General features: G+C 38.2%; 1 protein-coding gene across 1 annotated transcript; it reads right to left on the bottom strand.

The window, feature by feature from the left end:
• Window positions 1-927: 927 nt before the first annotated feature.
• On the bottom strand, window positions 928-14,149 carry LOC110064530 (uncharacterized). Its single transcript, XM_089286835.1, has 7 exons — window positions 14,055-14,149; window positions 13,508-13,567; window positions 12,741-12,813; window positions 9,599-9,666; window positions 8,821-8,897; window positions 3,257-6,145; window positions 928-2,159 (listed from the first exon to the last, which is right to left on the bottom strand). Exons 6-7 carry the CDS (start codon window positions 6,129-6,131, stop codon window positions 2,110-2,112), a joined length of 2,925 nt encoding a protein of 974 aa, XP_089142961.1. The 5' UTR covers window positions 6,132-6,145; window positions 8,821-8,897; window positions 9,599-9,666; window positions 12,741-12,813; window positions 13,508-13,567; window positions 14,055-14,149; the 3' UTR covers window positions 928-2,109.
• Between the last annotated feature and the right edge of the window lie 1,886 nt (window positions 14,150-16,035).

Genomic DNA, 16,035 nt, shown 5'->3' with positions numbered 1-16,035 from the left:
AACGTTCAGAATTCTGAAGATGTTTGAAGATGTGAGAGGCCTTATCAACGGCTAAGTGCTCACGTACGGCATTACAGCCCGCACATGTAAACTTATAAACTACACGTATAGTACATGTATAGTAATATACATACAAACCAATCGTCACTCTCTCAACTTGTTCCTAATTGAAAAGATTCGTTTCTTTTAGCGATACTGAGGTGCGTCGTCAAAGGATATGATTTGGTGTCAAGTTCGATTGGCCTTTAATAAATGGAGTAGCGTCCAGGCCACGTCCCGGGCTGGCCTCGCTGTCATTCCCAGGGTTTACTAGGGGTCCAATCATCTTAGGTTCGTTGACTCGTTGTACACGCCGATTTCGCTTGCTTTCTCTGGTCGCAGAAAGGATTTGGTCTTAAATTTCCTTTGCTCCTTTGTTTATTTGTATTGTACGGTTTTATTTTTTTGCTTTAATTTACATTTTTGTTTAGACTTTGGTAATACACCATTGCATTGCACGATAAAGTAAAAGGAAGGCAAAATCCGTATTTAGATTCAAGAGTCAAGATTTCATTGGTAATTTCATTTGCATTTGGAAACACTCCCCGCCGTTGCCTCATTTGCAAGCTAGTTCCAGTCCAATACTGAATATACAAACATGGCCGACTAAATTTTGCTTCTCAGAAATGGTAGTCCCTCCCCCATTGGAAAATAAAGATAACCAAGAACCCAAACTGCACCTTCTTATCTGTTACAAACTTATCTTCGCTGCTTTGGCAAGCTTACTTAATGGCCCTGAAATCATCATTTTTCCTGATCGCGCTTTTTATAACATATAACATTCCATTTCAAGTTGATAATTAAGTAACTGCTTCACGCTCGCCGACAAAGCAGTTTTTGTTTTGTGCCTTCAAAAAGCTCATACTCTAAAAGTAAGTGGACTCCAGCTGATATTTGTATCGCTTAAAGTTTAATTTGTTCCTCTAGGCCTTAAATCAACAAACACTACAAACAATCAGTTAAGTAGTGCATGCTGAAAGAACCAAAACGTTCTCCTACTTTCACTTGTCTCATTGTTTCCTTTTGCACCATTTACAAAGCAGCTAAATGTAAACCTAACGGGTAAACACTAGATTAATTTAGACCTCACTTCATTAGTCTTTCTCGTCGAGGGTATTTACCAAAAATCTGGATTATATTCTTTTCTTTCCTAACGTAAATTCGGCTAAGACGCTTAAAGCTTGATAAGAGTTTAAATTGTAAGGCTCTTTTACTTTCTAAAAACTATACAAGTTATGAAAATACCATAAAAGGTTCCATGTTCTCTATGCAATTTGTTCAACAACTGCACAGAATATACATGTTGTCTGTGCCACTTTTTTACTTCAAAATCCTATTATTTACTATTGCCAAAGAGTACCCGTATTGTTTCATGTACATTATTTACAAATTTGACAGCACGCCACCGGCTGGTCAATTAAAACATCACGGTTTACGCATCTTGAAAAGTTTAGCCTAACTTTTTCAATTTCGTCGTTTCTAATCCGTGTTAATCTTCTCCATCCCCAACCATCCTTGTTCCTTTATGATTTATTGTTACCTCTTTGGTGTTTTCCTATCTTAGTACACTATTATTTTCAGGCGCTCTTTAATATAAAGGTAATTTTGTACGCCGCCAAAATAACTCAAAATACCGTGCCTAAGCTCTTTTAAGTCTATTGCAGTTTGATATTGCATTCATTTTTTCTCATGGATAAGATCTGAACAGTTGCCATCAACATCTAAAACTTCGATACCAAAAATTACCCTTCCCACTAAGGTTTTTCGGGTTTAAGCAGTTATTTGAGTCCAACACTGTACACTGCAGTATCTTTTTAGGTTTCAAACCTTCTTTCCCTGAAAAAAATTGCAACCTACATGACTTGGTTATCAAAAATCATTCTATAATTACAAAAAAACAAAAACAATGGGGTATGTTATAAAAAGTAAATATTTTGTGTTAAATGTTTTGCCCTTAGTATTTCTAACGAGGCATTGTTAGACAGGAAATGACAGAAAGTTAAAGGTCCATTTAATTTATATACAACTTAAGACTGATAGTAAAACTGTCCGTTGAGGTCATGGCATATTTTACATCTCAGGCGATCCCTCGCTGCCATCCTGGTCATTCTTTCCAACACCTGACAGAGGAAATAAACAAACGAAAAGGGACAATCATTAGCTGCGCTAATGTTCAGTTACTTCCGAAGGTCTTGATTAAACATTTCCTTAAAAAGCGGTTGCCTAATTACGAAACTGATTTATTTTAAAAGATTATATTTTGCGCGCGCCCTGATTGGCTCAATATTGTATTTTATCCTAACTTAGCATAAAACAAGAAAACCGTGTCTTCCTGTCACGCCCTTGTAAATAAGCTAAAGCCATGTGTTATACCTTCATAAAAGAGTATGGTAATTTGAGACAACTTGTTCTTGCTTTCTTAATTTGAAATTTTAAAAATTTAAAACGAAATTTAAAACGACATAATATATGGCTGTGGCTTATTGATTGTAAATAGGTCATTACGAAGAAAGCGTCATAAATTAAACAAACGTCAGTTACAACCGCGAGCACTTTCAGGGTAGAATTTTGGACGATTTCGACCTCATCGCAATGCTGTGCAAGCTTGTGAAGAAGGGTGGACCATAAAAAACAGCGTCATCCATTCTTCTCTTACGATAACCTTTTTTTTTTTCTTTGTAAAATTAACAGGACATAACCTCATCGCCCAATCGCGCGCAAAATAATAATCAAGCTAATGTTAAAATACTATTGCCAATTTTTTTTTAAATATAACAATAAAATTTTTATAGCGCCATTTCGCAATGGTGCAATGGCGTTTTACAAGAAATCAAATCTCTAACCAAATGCCTACTGTAAAAATTAACAAAATATAAAAAAAACAGATAAAAAATTAAAAAGATAAATAATTAAAAATTAAAAGCTTCAATTTTAAAATGCTTGTTTAAAGAGCAACGTTTACAGTTTACTTTCAGAAAGCCACGTTTTCAGTTTACTTTTAAAAATGCTGGTGGAAGACGAGTCTGTCGAAATTGGTGTTATCCCAGTCTGCACGATTTTCATGTATTGTAAAGCTACTGCCAGACTCTCCAAATAATATCACCGAAAATACATTAAGCTGAATCGATAACATCTACGGAAAATTTCAATAAATACCGGGGGGGGGGGGGACCCGTTACTATATTAAAGAAAACACCTGCTTTCAATAAAACCTTACCTTTCTTTCCAAAATCAAATGTCACGTCATCCCCAATCAGTATAAAAGGTGCCCATTGGTTCACGTCATAGCCCGCACTTCTCATCCACTTCATGGCCTCGTGTAGAGATTCACCAGCACTTTCCCCGGCAACAAGGTGATCGTAGAAATGACTCATTAACTGCTCTGTTGCTTTGTCATCCAGGGCCCACAGTGCCACCAACACTGAGCGTGCGCCAGATCCTAAGAATGCTCGGGCAATTCCAACAGCTCCCTCGGCTTTTGTCTGTCCACGAGCACTGTGGCAACAGCTAAGGACTACCAGTTTAGCTCGCAGTTGAACTTTTGAAATGTCAGACATTGTCAATAAGTACAGTCCTTCTTGAGGTATCCCGTTAGGAATACGAAATGATGGTGCAAGGGCAATTGCTCCTCTTTCAGCATCACCGTGTGCGGCGATATGAATCAGGGCCACTGAATTCATTGCTTGAAGTACTCCTTGCTTAGTCGCTTGCTTTCCTATCAAAGGCTCGACACCCAGCTTTTTTGCTACTATCTTAGCTTCGTTTTCTGCACATTGTAGTCTCGAAATGTTCTTGAGTTTTCCATTGAAATGCACTTCACCAACATCAGGGTTTCCCACTATCAATGCACCAGTCTGACAGTGATAGTCTGCTGGACTTTCATTAATGAGCTTGAGAGTTGTTAACGAAGGAACCATACGGATCCTGAAAGTCTCGGTTAAGCACTTTCCGCTTTCATCAGTTAAGGCGGCAAACGGAATTTGGTATAAAGCACGATCAGGAACAATAATGATTTCATGACCCTCAAAAAACTCCACCACTGGAGCAATGATAAGTTTGTAACAGAGAGAAAGGTTCATCTTGGGTCCTTTTTTAGCTTCACTTTCCACTCCAATTCGCAAACCTTCGTGGCTATCTTCCTCGCATGTTTTGGATTCTGGCTGAAAACCGTGTAAAGATCGGTCTTCGCAAATCTCCTCTGGTAAAACGCCAAAACTTCTGAAATCAAAAAACTCTTCCACTTGTTGACCTAATCCTTCGTGAGCAATTAGATCATTTCCTTTCATCTCCTGGAAATGTGTGACTCTGCCTTCTTTAAAAATCCACAAATATATACTCTCAAAATGATATGAGACGTACAGACAGGTGCGGTTACATTCTTTGCCCACGATGCCTTCGAGACCAGCCCATGTTTGAGGATTAGCTGAGATTTGATTCTCCACAGAGTACTGAGCTGACATTAAATCTGCCAAAGCCCTAGCATTCGAAAGCTCCGACACATACAACGCTTCAGTAGGATTTCCGGTTGTACAAAGCAACGCACTGAGGTCTCTGTAGGAGCAAATATTGCGATCAGAGAAAGAAATCTTAAATTGATCGTTGTCGCGGAGAAAGCCGCGCATTACCTCGCTCTTTTCAATAACAGAAAGGAAATATGAGATAGCTTCCAGAATCTTTCCTTCTTCCATTCTAAGGTGTGCCATAGTTTTAAGCGAATCGAACTCTTTTTCAGCATCTCCAACTGCTTCACTTATTACAAGTGCTCTCTTGATATATTCTTCCCCTCTTTCATATTCAGCTTGATTTACAAGCAAAACTCCAAGGTTTAAGTAACCACTTGCTTCTACATCCCAAAATCCATATTCTTTGCTTATCGCAATTGCTTTTTCAAAATATTCTTTCGCCTTGATAAAGTTACCAACAGCGTGTTCCACAACTCCTTGGTTCAGGTAAGCTCTAGCTGTTTCTGCTCTGTCTGCAATGTCTGTGAAGAGGACAAGAGCTTTCTGATTATATTCGTTAGCCTTGCTATATTTTCCAAAATTGTAAAATTTAACTCCCAGCACATTGTAACACGAGGCTACTACAAATCTATCACCAATCTTTTTACCGATGGCCAATGATTTTTGCCAGTAGTCTGAAGCCTTCTCATATTCGCCAACTGCTGCATACACCTTTCCAAGGTGTAAGTAGGAGGTAGCTTCAATATTTCGGTCTCCAACTTCTCTGTTGATCGCAAGTGATTTCTCGAGGAGTTCTCTGGCCTTTTCATAGTCGCCAACAAATGCATACAAATTTCCAAGGTTTCCGTGAGAAATAGCTTCTCCTTTTCCGTCTCCAATTTCTTTGTTGATCGCAAGTGATTTCTCCAACCGTTCTTTGGCCTTCTTATAGTCGCCAACAGATGCATACACATTTCCAAGGTTTGTGTAAGAGGCCGCTTCTCCTTGTCTGTCTCCGATTTCTTTCAGGATCACAAGTGATTTCTCGAGATACTCTCTAGCCTTCTTATATTCGCCAATTGATTGATGCACATTCCCAAGGTTTGTGTAAGAGGTAGCTTCTCCTTTTCTGTCTCCCAATTCTTTTTGGATCGAAAGTGATTTCTCGAAATGTTCTCTAGCCTTGTCATATTCGCCAACTAATTGATACAAACCTCCAAGGTTTACGTGACAGTCAGCTTCTCTTTTTCTGTTTCCAATTTCCCTACTGATCAGCAGCGCTTTTTCAGAGAGTTGGATTGCTTCTGGGTATTTACGTTGACGGAAATACATTTCCGCAAGTTTTAAGCTTAGTTCACATACTTCAAGTTTTTCACCATTTTCACGGTAAATTAGGAGAATGTTTTCTGTGTATTTTATGGCGTTTGCGTTATCGCTGATAAGACTACAAGCCTCCCACATTGTAAAATATATCAACTTGTAGAATGATTTGGTGCGTTTTTCGTCTATTATGGCTGCTCTGTCTTTCAGAATGAACAAACATTCCTTGCATAATTCGATGGCTGTTAGATATCGACTGGTGTTGAGAAGGAAGCTTGCAACAAGTAGGCCGATTGAGATGACTACTCTGACTTCGTCTGCGTGGTTCATGTCACTGATCACTTCTGTTAGAATGTAACAGAGAATAAAAGTGGGACCTAATTTGGACCCAAGTTTTTTGGTCCACTAGTTCACTGCTGTTGTTATAATTGTAATATAAACATGTATTTCTATCCTATCACATCCTAGGGAAACCGTACGTAGGGCAGCTAAAACATTATAGCGAGGGGAGGAGAGGAGAGTTATTACAACCTCGTTCCCAGGGTCTCTCTTCCTCTCACTCTCTGGTGCGAGACTGGGGGAGAGATCATGGTCTAATCTGGTCTGGTCACGAGTCCTTTGGATAACTGAGAACTGACGGGACCTCTAATTTTAAAGACTTTTGTCGCGTTCGCTTTTGTCATATCAAAGCTGGACTCTCATACGCTCACATTTTCACAAGTAACCTGCGTTCAGGCGTTTTTATGGGGGGGGGAGGGGAGGGGAGGGGGACGGGGGGCGAATTGGGGCAGAGAAAAAAAAGAACACCTGATACATTTGCTTTACGAATCCTCTGCTTCCATTTCGTTGCTCAACTGACATTAACAATGTTATCGCGTTTCATTCTATAAATGTGAGCCAATCAGATTTTACCTGAAAATTCATGCGGCCGATTGGAAGTCAATGTAACTGGAAAGTTTAAATGTCTTTGTTTACGTCAGGAAACAATAGAATATTTTGAAAAAATCACTGGAACATCAGATCGGAAGTGGTCAAACGTCTGAACAATGCTAGCCTCTTCCAGACGTTCAATTAGTTGGAGCGAAGTGCGAAAAACAGCGCGAGAAAAAAATTAAAAATTGGAAGGCCGTTTTTCGCGCTTCGCCCTAAGTAGCTGAACGCCTGGAAGAGGTTACAACAATGCGAGAATAAACATTGCAACAGATATATTCCAGGGGACTGCCTACACCTTAATTAGGTCAACCGCAGATGTTTTTGACAGTTTCAGAATCAAATAATTAATGGCGCTCTTGCCAAATCCCGTCGAAAAAATTGCTAAAACTTTTCTTTTCAGTGGACGATCTTCCGGATGCATTCCAACTGCTGTTTCTTTAAGTATTTGTGAATAAATCTTGAAGAGACGAAGTTACAGCCGCGCAAGATCACGGCCTCCGAGCTGAAAAATCGCTATATACAAATATATTTATAAGAACAGCCGCCAGGCTTCATGTTTGAAATTGTACCGGAAGTCAGATACCCAGTCAAGTAACCAATGAGAAAGGCAGGCGGCTTATATACTCTTTTGTTTTACGATCAATCAGTAAAAGTTTAGATTCTGGACTACGGGCAGACGACTCGTGAAGTGATTATATTAGACGTTCTTTTTTCTCCTTCCTCTGGCCTGCTGCGAAAAAAAAGAGCGCCTGATCGCAAGTAGTTTGACCGTTATTAATAAACATGATGTTTTACAAGAGCCTTCAGTTTGCCATTTTAAATAGTTGTTATTCTACAGGGAAAGCTGGTTAAGTGTTTTGAGGCAATTTACCGGGGAGGGAGGCGGAATTAGGAGCAGAGAGACCCTGCGTGAGAACGAGGTCGAGCTTTCCATTTTACATTTAGAAAAGGGCTAAAGGCGGGGCACACCTAACAAACAGGCTATTTTGCAGCAAGGTTTGTGATGTAATTAACAAATCGAAAATAATTTTGCTGTGGACAAAATTTTGACCACTGTGGTGACGTATGTCGTTGTGGATAAGAGTACAGACAACGCTAAACCACATTCGATTTGTTTTTTACCACAATATCAACGTCAGAGCGCGAGCTGAAAAACGCATTGCGTGACACATTGACGCGAGCAGCGTTGTCCGTCTGGACTCTTATCGACAACGGCAAATTAGCCAGTCAGATTGCAAGATTAATAGCAATTTTGGTTAAAAATATTATTCTAAACTGTAGGAAACTATATATTTATGGAAAGGTTTATGAAGCAAAAAATATGAAGAGAATTATTTCATGCCTCAAAAGCTAATTGTAAGCTGATTCCGATCAGTTAATTGTACCACCTGCTGGGCGATACTAAGGCTTACTCAAGTAAAGATAACTAATGCTAGAATCAATGAAAATACATTGCGGTCATTTGCTGTTATCTGCTGAGACTTTAATAAATGATTTTATGAACCAAAACACTTTTTAATTACTGTTCTGTCGTTTGATCTTCAAAATCTGATCTGAAAATTAAATGAAGCAATTATATAACAAAAAAATCTTATTTTGCCTCTTTGTCAGTCAGCACAGCTCGACGGAACGATTTAATTCATCGCAAAATTTTTCCTACGATGCTTTTACTGTTAAGGTCTGAAAATTGAAATTCATCTTGAAATCCAAATTATTCTCGGTTTCGCACATTTCTGGTTACTACACGCGACTTTCATTTCTACTGGAATATTTTTAAAACAAAATAACATTATCAGTTTAAATAAGTGGAAAAAGAGCAAACATTGAACTTCAACAATCCATCTACCTAGACATGCGCATAGTTAAATGGTCAACAATCCATTATGGGATTTCCTCTGCCTTCAAAGAAACAAACTTTTAGACGAAAGTGAAATAGACCTTTCTCTCATTACTTTATTGCTGTCAGAAATTTTTGGCAGGGAAACATAATTAGCGATTTCAATAAATATTTCCTGACTTATAAAGGTCAATTTGTTTAAAAACCAAGCAATAAGATAGTTAACTGTAAATAATATTGTAAACTTACCACTTTCCTTCAGCTTGGTGGAAAGAATACACAGAAAGGCCACTACAGTCTCTTTTTTACAATAGGACTTTGTTTGTCTACAGGACAACAGAAAAAACTGAAACTAGCTTTCCCAACTGTGACGTGTGTTTCTTTAGTAAGTCTATGTTTTTGCTTCTAAGTCAATGTTTATATTGAAGATTTAACAGGCTGCGACAGATGTACAAAATTGAAATATACCGACAAAGGTAACCTCCCTCAAAAAATGAAAGTCACACACACAGACGAAGAAAGATAAACATGCCTTAAAATTCACAGAAAATCATAAACAAGCGAAACTGGAGATACCGTCATAAATAATTTCAGTAAACTGAAGTCATAGATCTCAAAGGAAATGCAAAACTGAAAGTTTAGATCACTGGCAAAGAAAAACGCAAAACTTGCACTGAGTCAGAGGCAAAAGTAAACACGGAAACGGAAGGTTAGTGACGACAATGTGCAAAGCTGCAAGCAACATAGGAAGATAAAGAAAGGCATACAGCTCTAGACCATACACGAAGATAAGCATACATGCGCACCTGCCAATATGAGGCTATGACAGTACAAAACTGACAGTCATAAACAAACTGAACACAAAAAAAGAAACCAACAAACGAAGATTAGAGCGCATGAAACTGAAAGTCTCCGAGTGTTGCAATCTAAAAAATACTTTTTTTGCCTTTAACATTATTCCTTGATACATTTCTGCAATCTACATTTAAACTTCAATGTACATAGTTATAAACGCAATTATACTTACTAATGTAAACTAGAAATCCGAGAATCCAAACGAAATCCAACTTCACCCACTTCATGAGCGACAAGGCTCTTCCCGTAAAACAGACAATGATACATCAGTAGTTAGTGCTAATAAATATTCAAAACCATTTTAATGCAAAGTAAACATGTCACACGAGGGTGGGGAACAGACGATATCTAGATTAAGTGTAATGTTTTGACCGTCACTTGATGAGTCCGGCGAAATCATAGTGTAATCCATTTTAGTCTGGATCAGCAAAAGGACAACGGATTATTAGTGACATTTAAATCTTCTCAATGTAACGTAAAGACATGAAAACTAAAGAAAAACTTAGAAACAGTGTTTTTTTTTTCCCCAATGTATGGCTATGTACAGAGAATTTTGTTCAGACCTTAAAAACGGATCTTGTGTTTCCTATTAGAATTGGTCAGTTAGGTGTGGCCAATTAACATACTGTTGTAAAATAGTATATAAGCTAGAATGATTGACTTAATAATAAAGTTATCGTATTATTATAAATGAAATTTGTATGGTAATATACATACAAACCCGTCGTCACTCCCTCAACTTGTTCCTAATTGAAAAGATTCGTTTCTTTTAGCGATACTGAGGTGGGTCGTCAAAGGATATGATTCAGTTTCTGTCAAGTTCGATTGGCCTTTAATAAATGCGTCCAGGCCACGTCCCGCCCTGGCCTCCCTTTCGTTTGCAGGGTTTACTGGGGGCGTATCGCCTGATCCAATCATCTTTGGGCTCGTTGACTCGTACACGCCCATTGCCTGATTTCAAGCCGAAAAGGACTAGGTACGAGTCTGCAAATTATGGGATAAGCAACTATTGATCCACATAGGCAGAAAGAGCACACCGAGATTCACAAAATCCCCAAGTTTGGTGCTTATCAGGCTAGTTTTAACTGAAATAGAGCCATTTGAAAACGTTAAAATTAACACTGAAAGAAATATTTGGTGATCCGGACACAGCGTCCGGATGGCCATACATTTCTTTGTAAATTTTGACGTTTTCAAATGGTTGTATCTTATTATTGGGTCTATTTACACCAAACTTGGGAATTTTGTAAAATTTGGTCTGCACTTTATGACTATGTGGATCAATAGTTGCTAATCCCATGATTTACAGACTCGCGCCTAGTCCTTTTCGGCTTGAAATCAGGCAATTTCGCTCGCTTTCTCTCCTCGCAGAAAGGATTTGGTCTTAAATTTCCTTTGCTCCTTCGTTTATTTGTATTGTACGGTTTTATTTTTTTTTGTTTGTTTTAATACACATTTTTGTTTGCACTTTAGTAATACACCATTGCATTGCAGGATGAAGTAGAAGGAAGGCAAAATCCGTATTTAGATTCAAGAATCAAGATTTCATTGGTAATTTCATTTGCATTTGAAAAGACTCCCCATCATGGCCTCAGTTGCAAGCTGCAATGGGCGACAAAAGTGTTGAGACACTTGGCAGGAAAATTCGATCTTCGAGAGTCTTGGGAACATTTCTCCCCTTTCTCTCCAAACAATGTTGATTTTTCTATTTCTTAGACTGCACAGACCACAGCGCCTACACAACATTGAATTGGGGGGTCGGGGGTATCAGAGAATTAACGCTAGATGCAAATTAAATAGAATAAGTCAGGGGGGGCAAGCAGCGAGGCCTGGAACCGAGTTTCTATGATCGCTCCAGTTAAGAAATTTGGCCGAGCGAGACTAAGTACTGGTTTGTGAAAAACAAACATGGCGGACTTCCGTGAGCGGGATGCGTTTATAAAGTTTTGTAAACGTCGCGCATATTTCACCTTCAAACATCTAAGAAAAAGTTCCAGTTGTCCTACATCTAAATCTTGGACATTTTGATCGAGGCATCGGGGATAAATATTCCAACGTGAACCTGCGAGCAGGAACTCCACAATGTGAGCCAGTGCAGGCATGAATATTTCATTCGAGCATTTTTTGTAATGGTGTCCTATCAACGGAATAAACTGAAGTATTTCTATATTTCCGGACTCCCTGGTGGTAAGGGTTGCTTTTTTTTAAACAGCTTAACAGCTTCGTGACCCTTTTTGTTTGCATTTAACTAACAGGGTTAAAGCAGGTTTCATAGTGAGTGGAGTGAGTACGGCGCTTTTCTGTTACGTTACTACAAGAGGTCTGTTTCAGTTTCAGGCAAAGCATCTGGCATTATTTATGAAAGTGAATACTGGATAGGTCTCTTGGCAGAATTGAGAATTCATCACCATCTCTTTGGTTACAACACAATAGTTGTGTCGTTGATTGTTTTTGTTTCTTCATAATCATCCTTAGACTTTTGATTTGATATTCTTGACTTAACGGCTTAAGAATGGCTGACTGTTAGGATCGAGAAACGCCCGTTGGTGGAAAGAATACAAAGGCGACGACAATCTCTCTTTTACAATAGGACTTTGTTTGTCTACAGGACAACAGAAAAAATTGAAACAAGTTTTCTCAACTGAGACGTGTATTCCTTTAGTAAGTCTATGTTTTTGCCTCTAACTCCATGATGATATTAAAGCACAGTGGCTACGACAGATGTATAAATTTGAAACTTTTTAATCACGGTCCTGTCGTTTGATCTTCAAAATCTGATCTGAAAATTAAATGAAGCACTTGAATACTGACAGAAATATTTGCCTCTGTTAGTTAGCACAGCTCGAGGTAGTTTATCACACAAATCTTCCTACTCATTTGGACGATACTGTTACTCAGGTGTAAAATTGAAATTCATATCTTGAAAACCAAATTATTCTCGGTTTCGCACTTTTCTGGTTGCAACACGAGTTTGTTATTTCTACTGAAATATTCTTAAAACACAACAAAATTAGCAGCTTGACTAAGTGGCAAAAGAGCAAAAATTGAACTTCAACAATCTATCTATCCAGATATGCGCATACTTAAAGTGTCAACAATCCATTATGGGATTTCCTCTGCCTTCACAAAAACAAATTTTTAAAACAAATTAAAATAGATCTTTCTGTCATAATTTTATTGCTGTCAGAAAAGGCTGGAAGGGAAATATAATTAGCGATTTTAATAAATATTTCCTTACTTCTTAAGGTCAATTTTTAAAAAAAAAAACAAGTAATAAGATAGTTAATTAACTGTAAATAACATTGTAAACTTACCGCTTCCCTTTAGCTTGGTGGAAAGAACACAAAGGCGACGACAGACTCTCTTTTACAATAGGACTTTGTTTGTCTACAGGATAACAGAAAAAACTGAAACTAGCTTTCTCAACTGAGACATGTATTTCTTTAGTAAGTCTATGTTTTTGCCTCTAACTCCATGCTGATATTGAAGATTTAACAGGATGCGACAGATGTACAAAATTGAAATATACCGACAAAGGTAACCTCCCTAAAGAGAATGAAATTCACAGACGCAGAAAGATAAAGATGCCTTAAAATTCACAGAAAATCATAAACAAGCGAAACTGGAAATAACTGGAAGTCATAGATCTCAAAGGACATTCAAAACTGAAAGTTTAGATCACTGGCAAAGATAAACGCAGAACTTGCACTGAGTCAGAGACAAAAGCAAACGCGGAAACGGAAGGTGACTAACGACAATGCACAAAGCTGTAGGTCACACAACTCTAGAAAAAACTGCAGGGCGCCCAACTCTAGACCATACACGAAAGCAAGAATACATGCACACCTGCCAATATGAGGCTATGACAGTACAAAACTGACAGTCACAATCAAATTGAACACAAATAAGAAAACCACAGACGAAGATCAGCGTGCATGAAACTGAAAGTCACCGAGTGTTGCAGTCTAAAGAATACTTTTCTTGCCCTGAACATTAAAGTTATTCCTTGATACAATTCTGCAATCTACATTTAAACTTTAATGTGTATAGTTATGAACGCATGCATATGGCTTATACTTACTAATGTAAACTAGAGATGTGACAATCCAACTTCACCCACTTTAGCAACAAGGCTATTCCCCTGAAACGGACAATGATGCGTTAGTGCTAAGTTCTAATGAATATTCAAAAACATTTAATGCACAATAAAGAGGATAGTGGCGAATAGAGGCTATCTAGGTTAAGTTTACTGTTCTTGCCGTTACTTGAGAAGTCAGACAAAATCAAAGTGTAATCCAGTTCACTCTGGATCAATAAAAAATAACCTCCTTTGAAAGGAAAATGAATTATGAGAGGGTTTGAACCATCTCAATGCACACTAACATGAAAACTAGAGAATAACTTTGAAACACTAATAAGTGTTCTTTTCTCCACTGTATAGCTATGCACGCAGAATTCCGTCCAGACCTAAACTTTTCTACGATTAGGATCTTGGATTTCTTACTAGGATTGGTTAGTTAGGTGTTACCAGTTATTATACTGTTGTATTGCAGTAAGCTAGATTGATTGACATAATAAAGTTATCAAATTATTAGAAATGAAATTTGTATAGTAATATATATACAAACCCATCGTCACTCCCTCAACTTGTTCCTTATTGAAAATGTTCGTTTCTCTTAGTGGCACTGAGATGTGTCGTCAAAGGATATTATTTGGTGTCAAGTTCGATCGGCCATTTGCGGAGTAGTGTCCAGGCCACGTCCCAGCCTTGCCTCGCTTTCGTTCGCAGGGTTTACTGGGGGCGTATCGCCTGGTGCAGTCATCCTTGCGTTCGTTGTTTACGCCCATTTCGCTCGCTTTCTCTGCTCGCAAAGGGGGATTGGTCTGAAAAATTTCCTTTGCTCCTTTGTTTATTGGTATTGTACGGTTGTACGTTTAGTTTTAATTCACATTTTTGTCCGCACTTTACCGAAACACCACTGCAGGATAGAACCAAAGTTTGTTGACTAAATTCATTTGTGAGTTCATGCGTTGCCATTGATGGACAGTATCGACTAACTTACCCTGTTCCTGTCCGAAAACCGCTCCTCTATTTTATCTTCATGTGAAAGGAAACCTCATGTTGGGATTCGCTCTTTGTCCCTTTACAACGACTGATTGTCATTTCGCACTTTCCGTAGTTGTGCTGTAATCTTCCTGAGTGCAAACTTCTACTTTTACTTTTGTTTCACGAGGCAGAGTGAAAGACCGAATTCCCCCCGTTCCCCACCTCCCTTAGCTTGAGAAACCTGTGAAGATGACATGATCAAGGGTTACTCTCGTCGACGTACAGAATAGGTCTGATAAAAAGGCCTAGTTTCAATACACAAAACTTTACACTGAAGCTATCGTGTATTTTCCATTTAATCATTTTGGCATGATTATGGAGTACTGTACGAAATAGGACCAAGAAAACTTACCGTATATTTATTGTTTATAAATGGCAGTCTTCGATTTTCACAAGGAACTGAAATTGCTGATGTGTATCAGTAAATGCCCTCATTTTTCGAATCCTTTCCCAAAGAGACACACCGTACCATGATTCTTAAAAAGCCGGATTAACATTTGATGTGCACTCGGAGTGTGAATTCCCTGGATTCATAACCAATTTTCGGACTTGAGTAAAGAAAAGCAAAATCCATATTTGAATTCAAGAATTCGGATTTTGTTGGATTTCATAAATATAAGTATCAGAGTAACATTAAAAACTGAAAGATAAGAGCAATGGTACGGTATTCATCTTTGTTAACATACTTTAAATAGATGAAAACTAAAAGAATGTTAATAATTTAACTAACCTTCAAATTAATCATTCATGCACATGAAGAGACAAAAGTCTTGAACCACCTTCTGTTTGCATCGCTTAGCTTTTTTTCCCGTGCTTAAATATCTTTCTTCCCGTGGCAAAAGATGACGCAAAAGTGTCTTAGCACACTGCAGTTCAAATTGTCCGAAGAACAATCATCGAAAATTAATTAACTTCGAATATAGGCAAGTGGAAATTAAATGAAAAAAGTCGTTTTAAACTTTGCGACCAAATGCGCTCCTGCAGTGTTAGAGCGCGCAATTATCTTTTAGAATGATTACGTTTCCACCTTTGTGACAATTCAGTAGCCTAGGTAACAGTTTGATGAATCAAGAAGAGCTTTGTCAAGTTCGCTGTACTTCATTGCAGACGAGATAATATTTATATTTCTAAGCTACCTAAACTGAGCGAAAATGGCACAGAGACGACGATTAAAGAGAGCTCGGCAACACGAGGAGGCGCGCCGGCCACTCCCAGCTGCCAGGTAAAATTTGAAGAAACTTTTCCAACGTTTGCGCGTTGAGTACGACTTGGCCAATGTTGAGTTCCCCTGCAGAAGTTACCGACGTAGTTCACTGTTTCTATAACGTAACCCTACGCAACATTGTATTAAAGTAATTCGTTAAGGCTCAATTTCAACCATAATTCATCAAGTTTGAACAAATGAAATCATAACCGGACATAGACTCAATTTTACGATTTTATTTCTCCGTTTGCTCCTTTGGTTAATTAATTAGTTTCCATTGAATAGGTACATCAAGAAA

The sequence above is a fragment of the Orbicella faveolata genome, unplaced genomic scaffold, assembly GCF_042242905.1.
Source record: "Orbicella faveolata isolate gen_17 unplaced genomic scaffold, um_ofav_v1 contig_14, whole genome shotgun sequence".
NCBI lineage: Eukaryota > Metazoa > Cnidaria > Anthozoa > Scleractinia > Merulinidae > Orbicella > Orbicella faveolata.
Note: the sequence above shows the minus strand (reverse complement) of the source record. Positions and strands in the feature narration are given on the sequence as shown.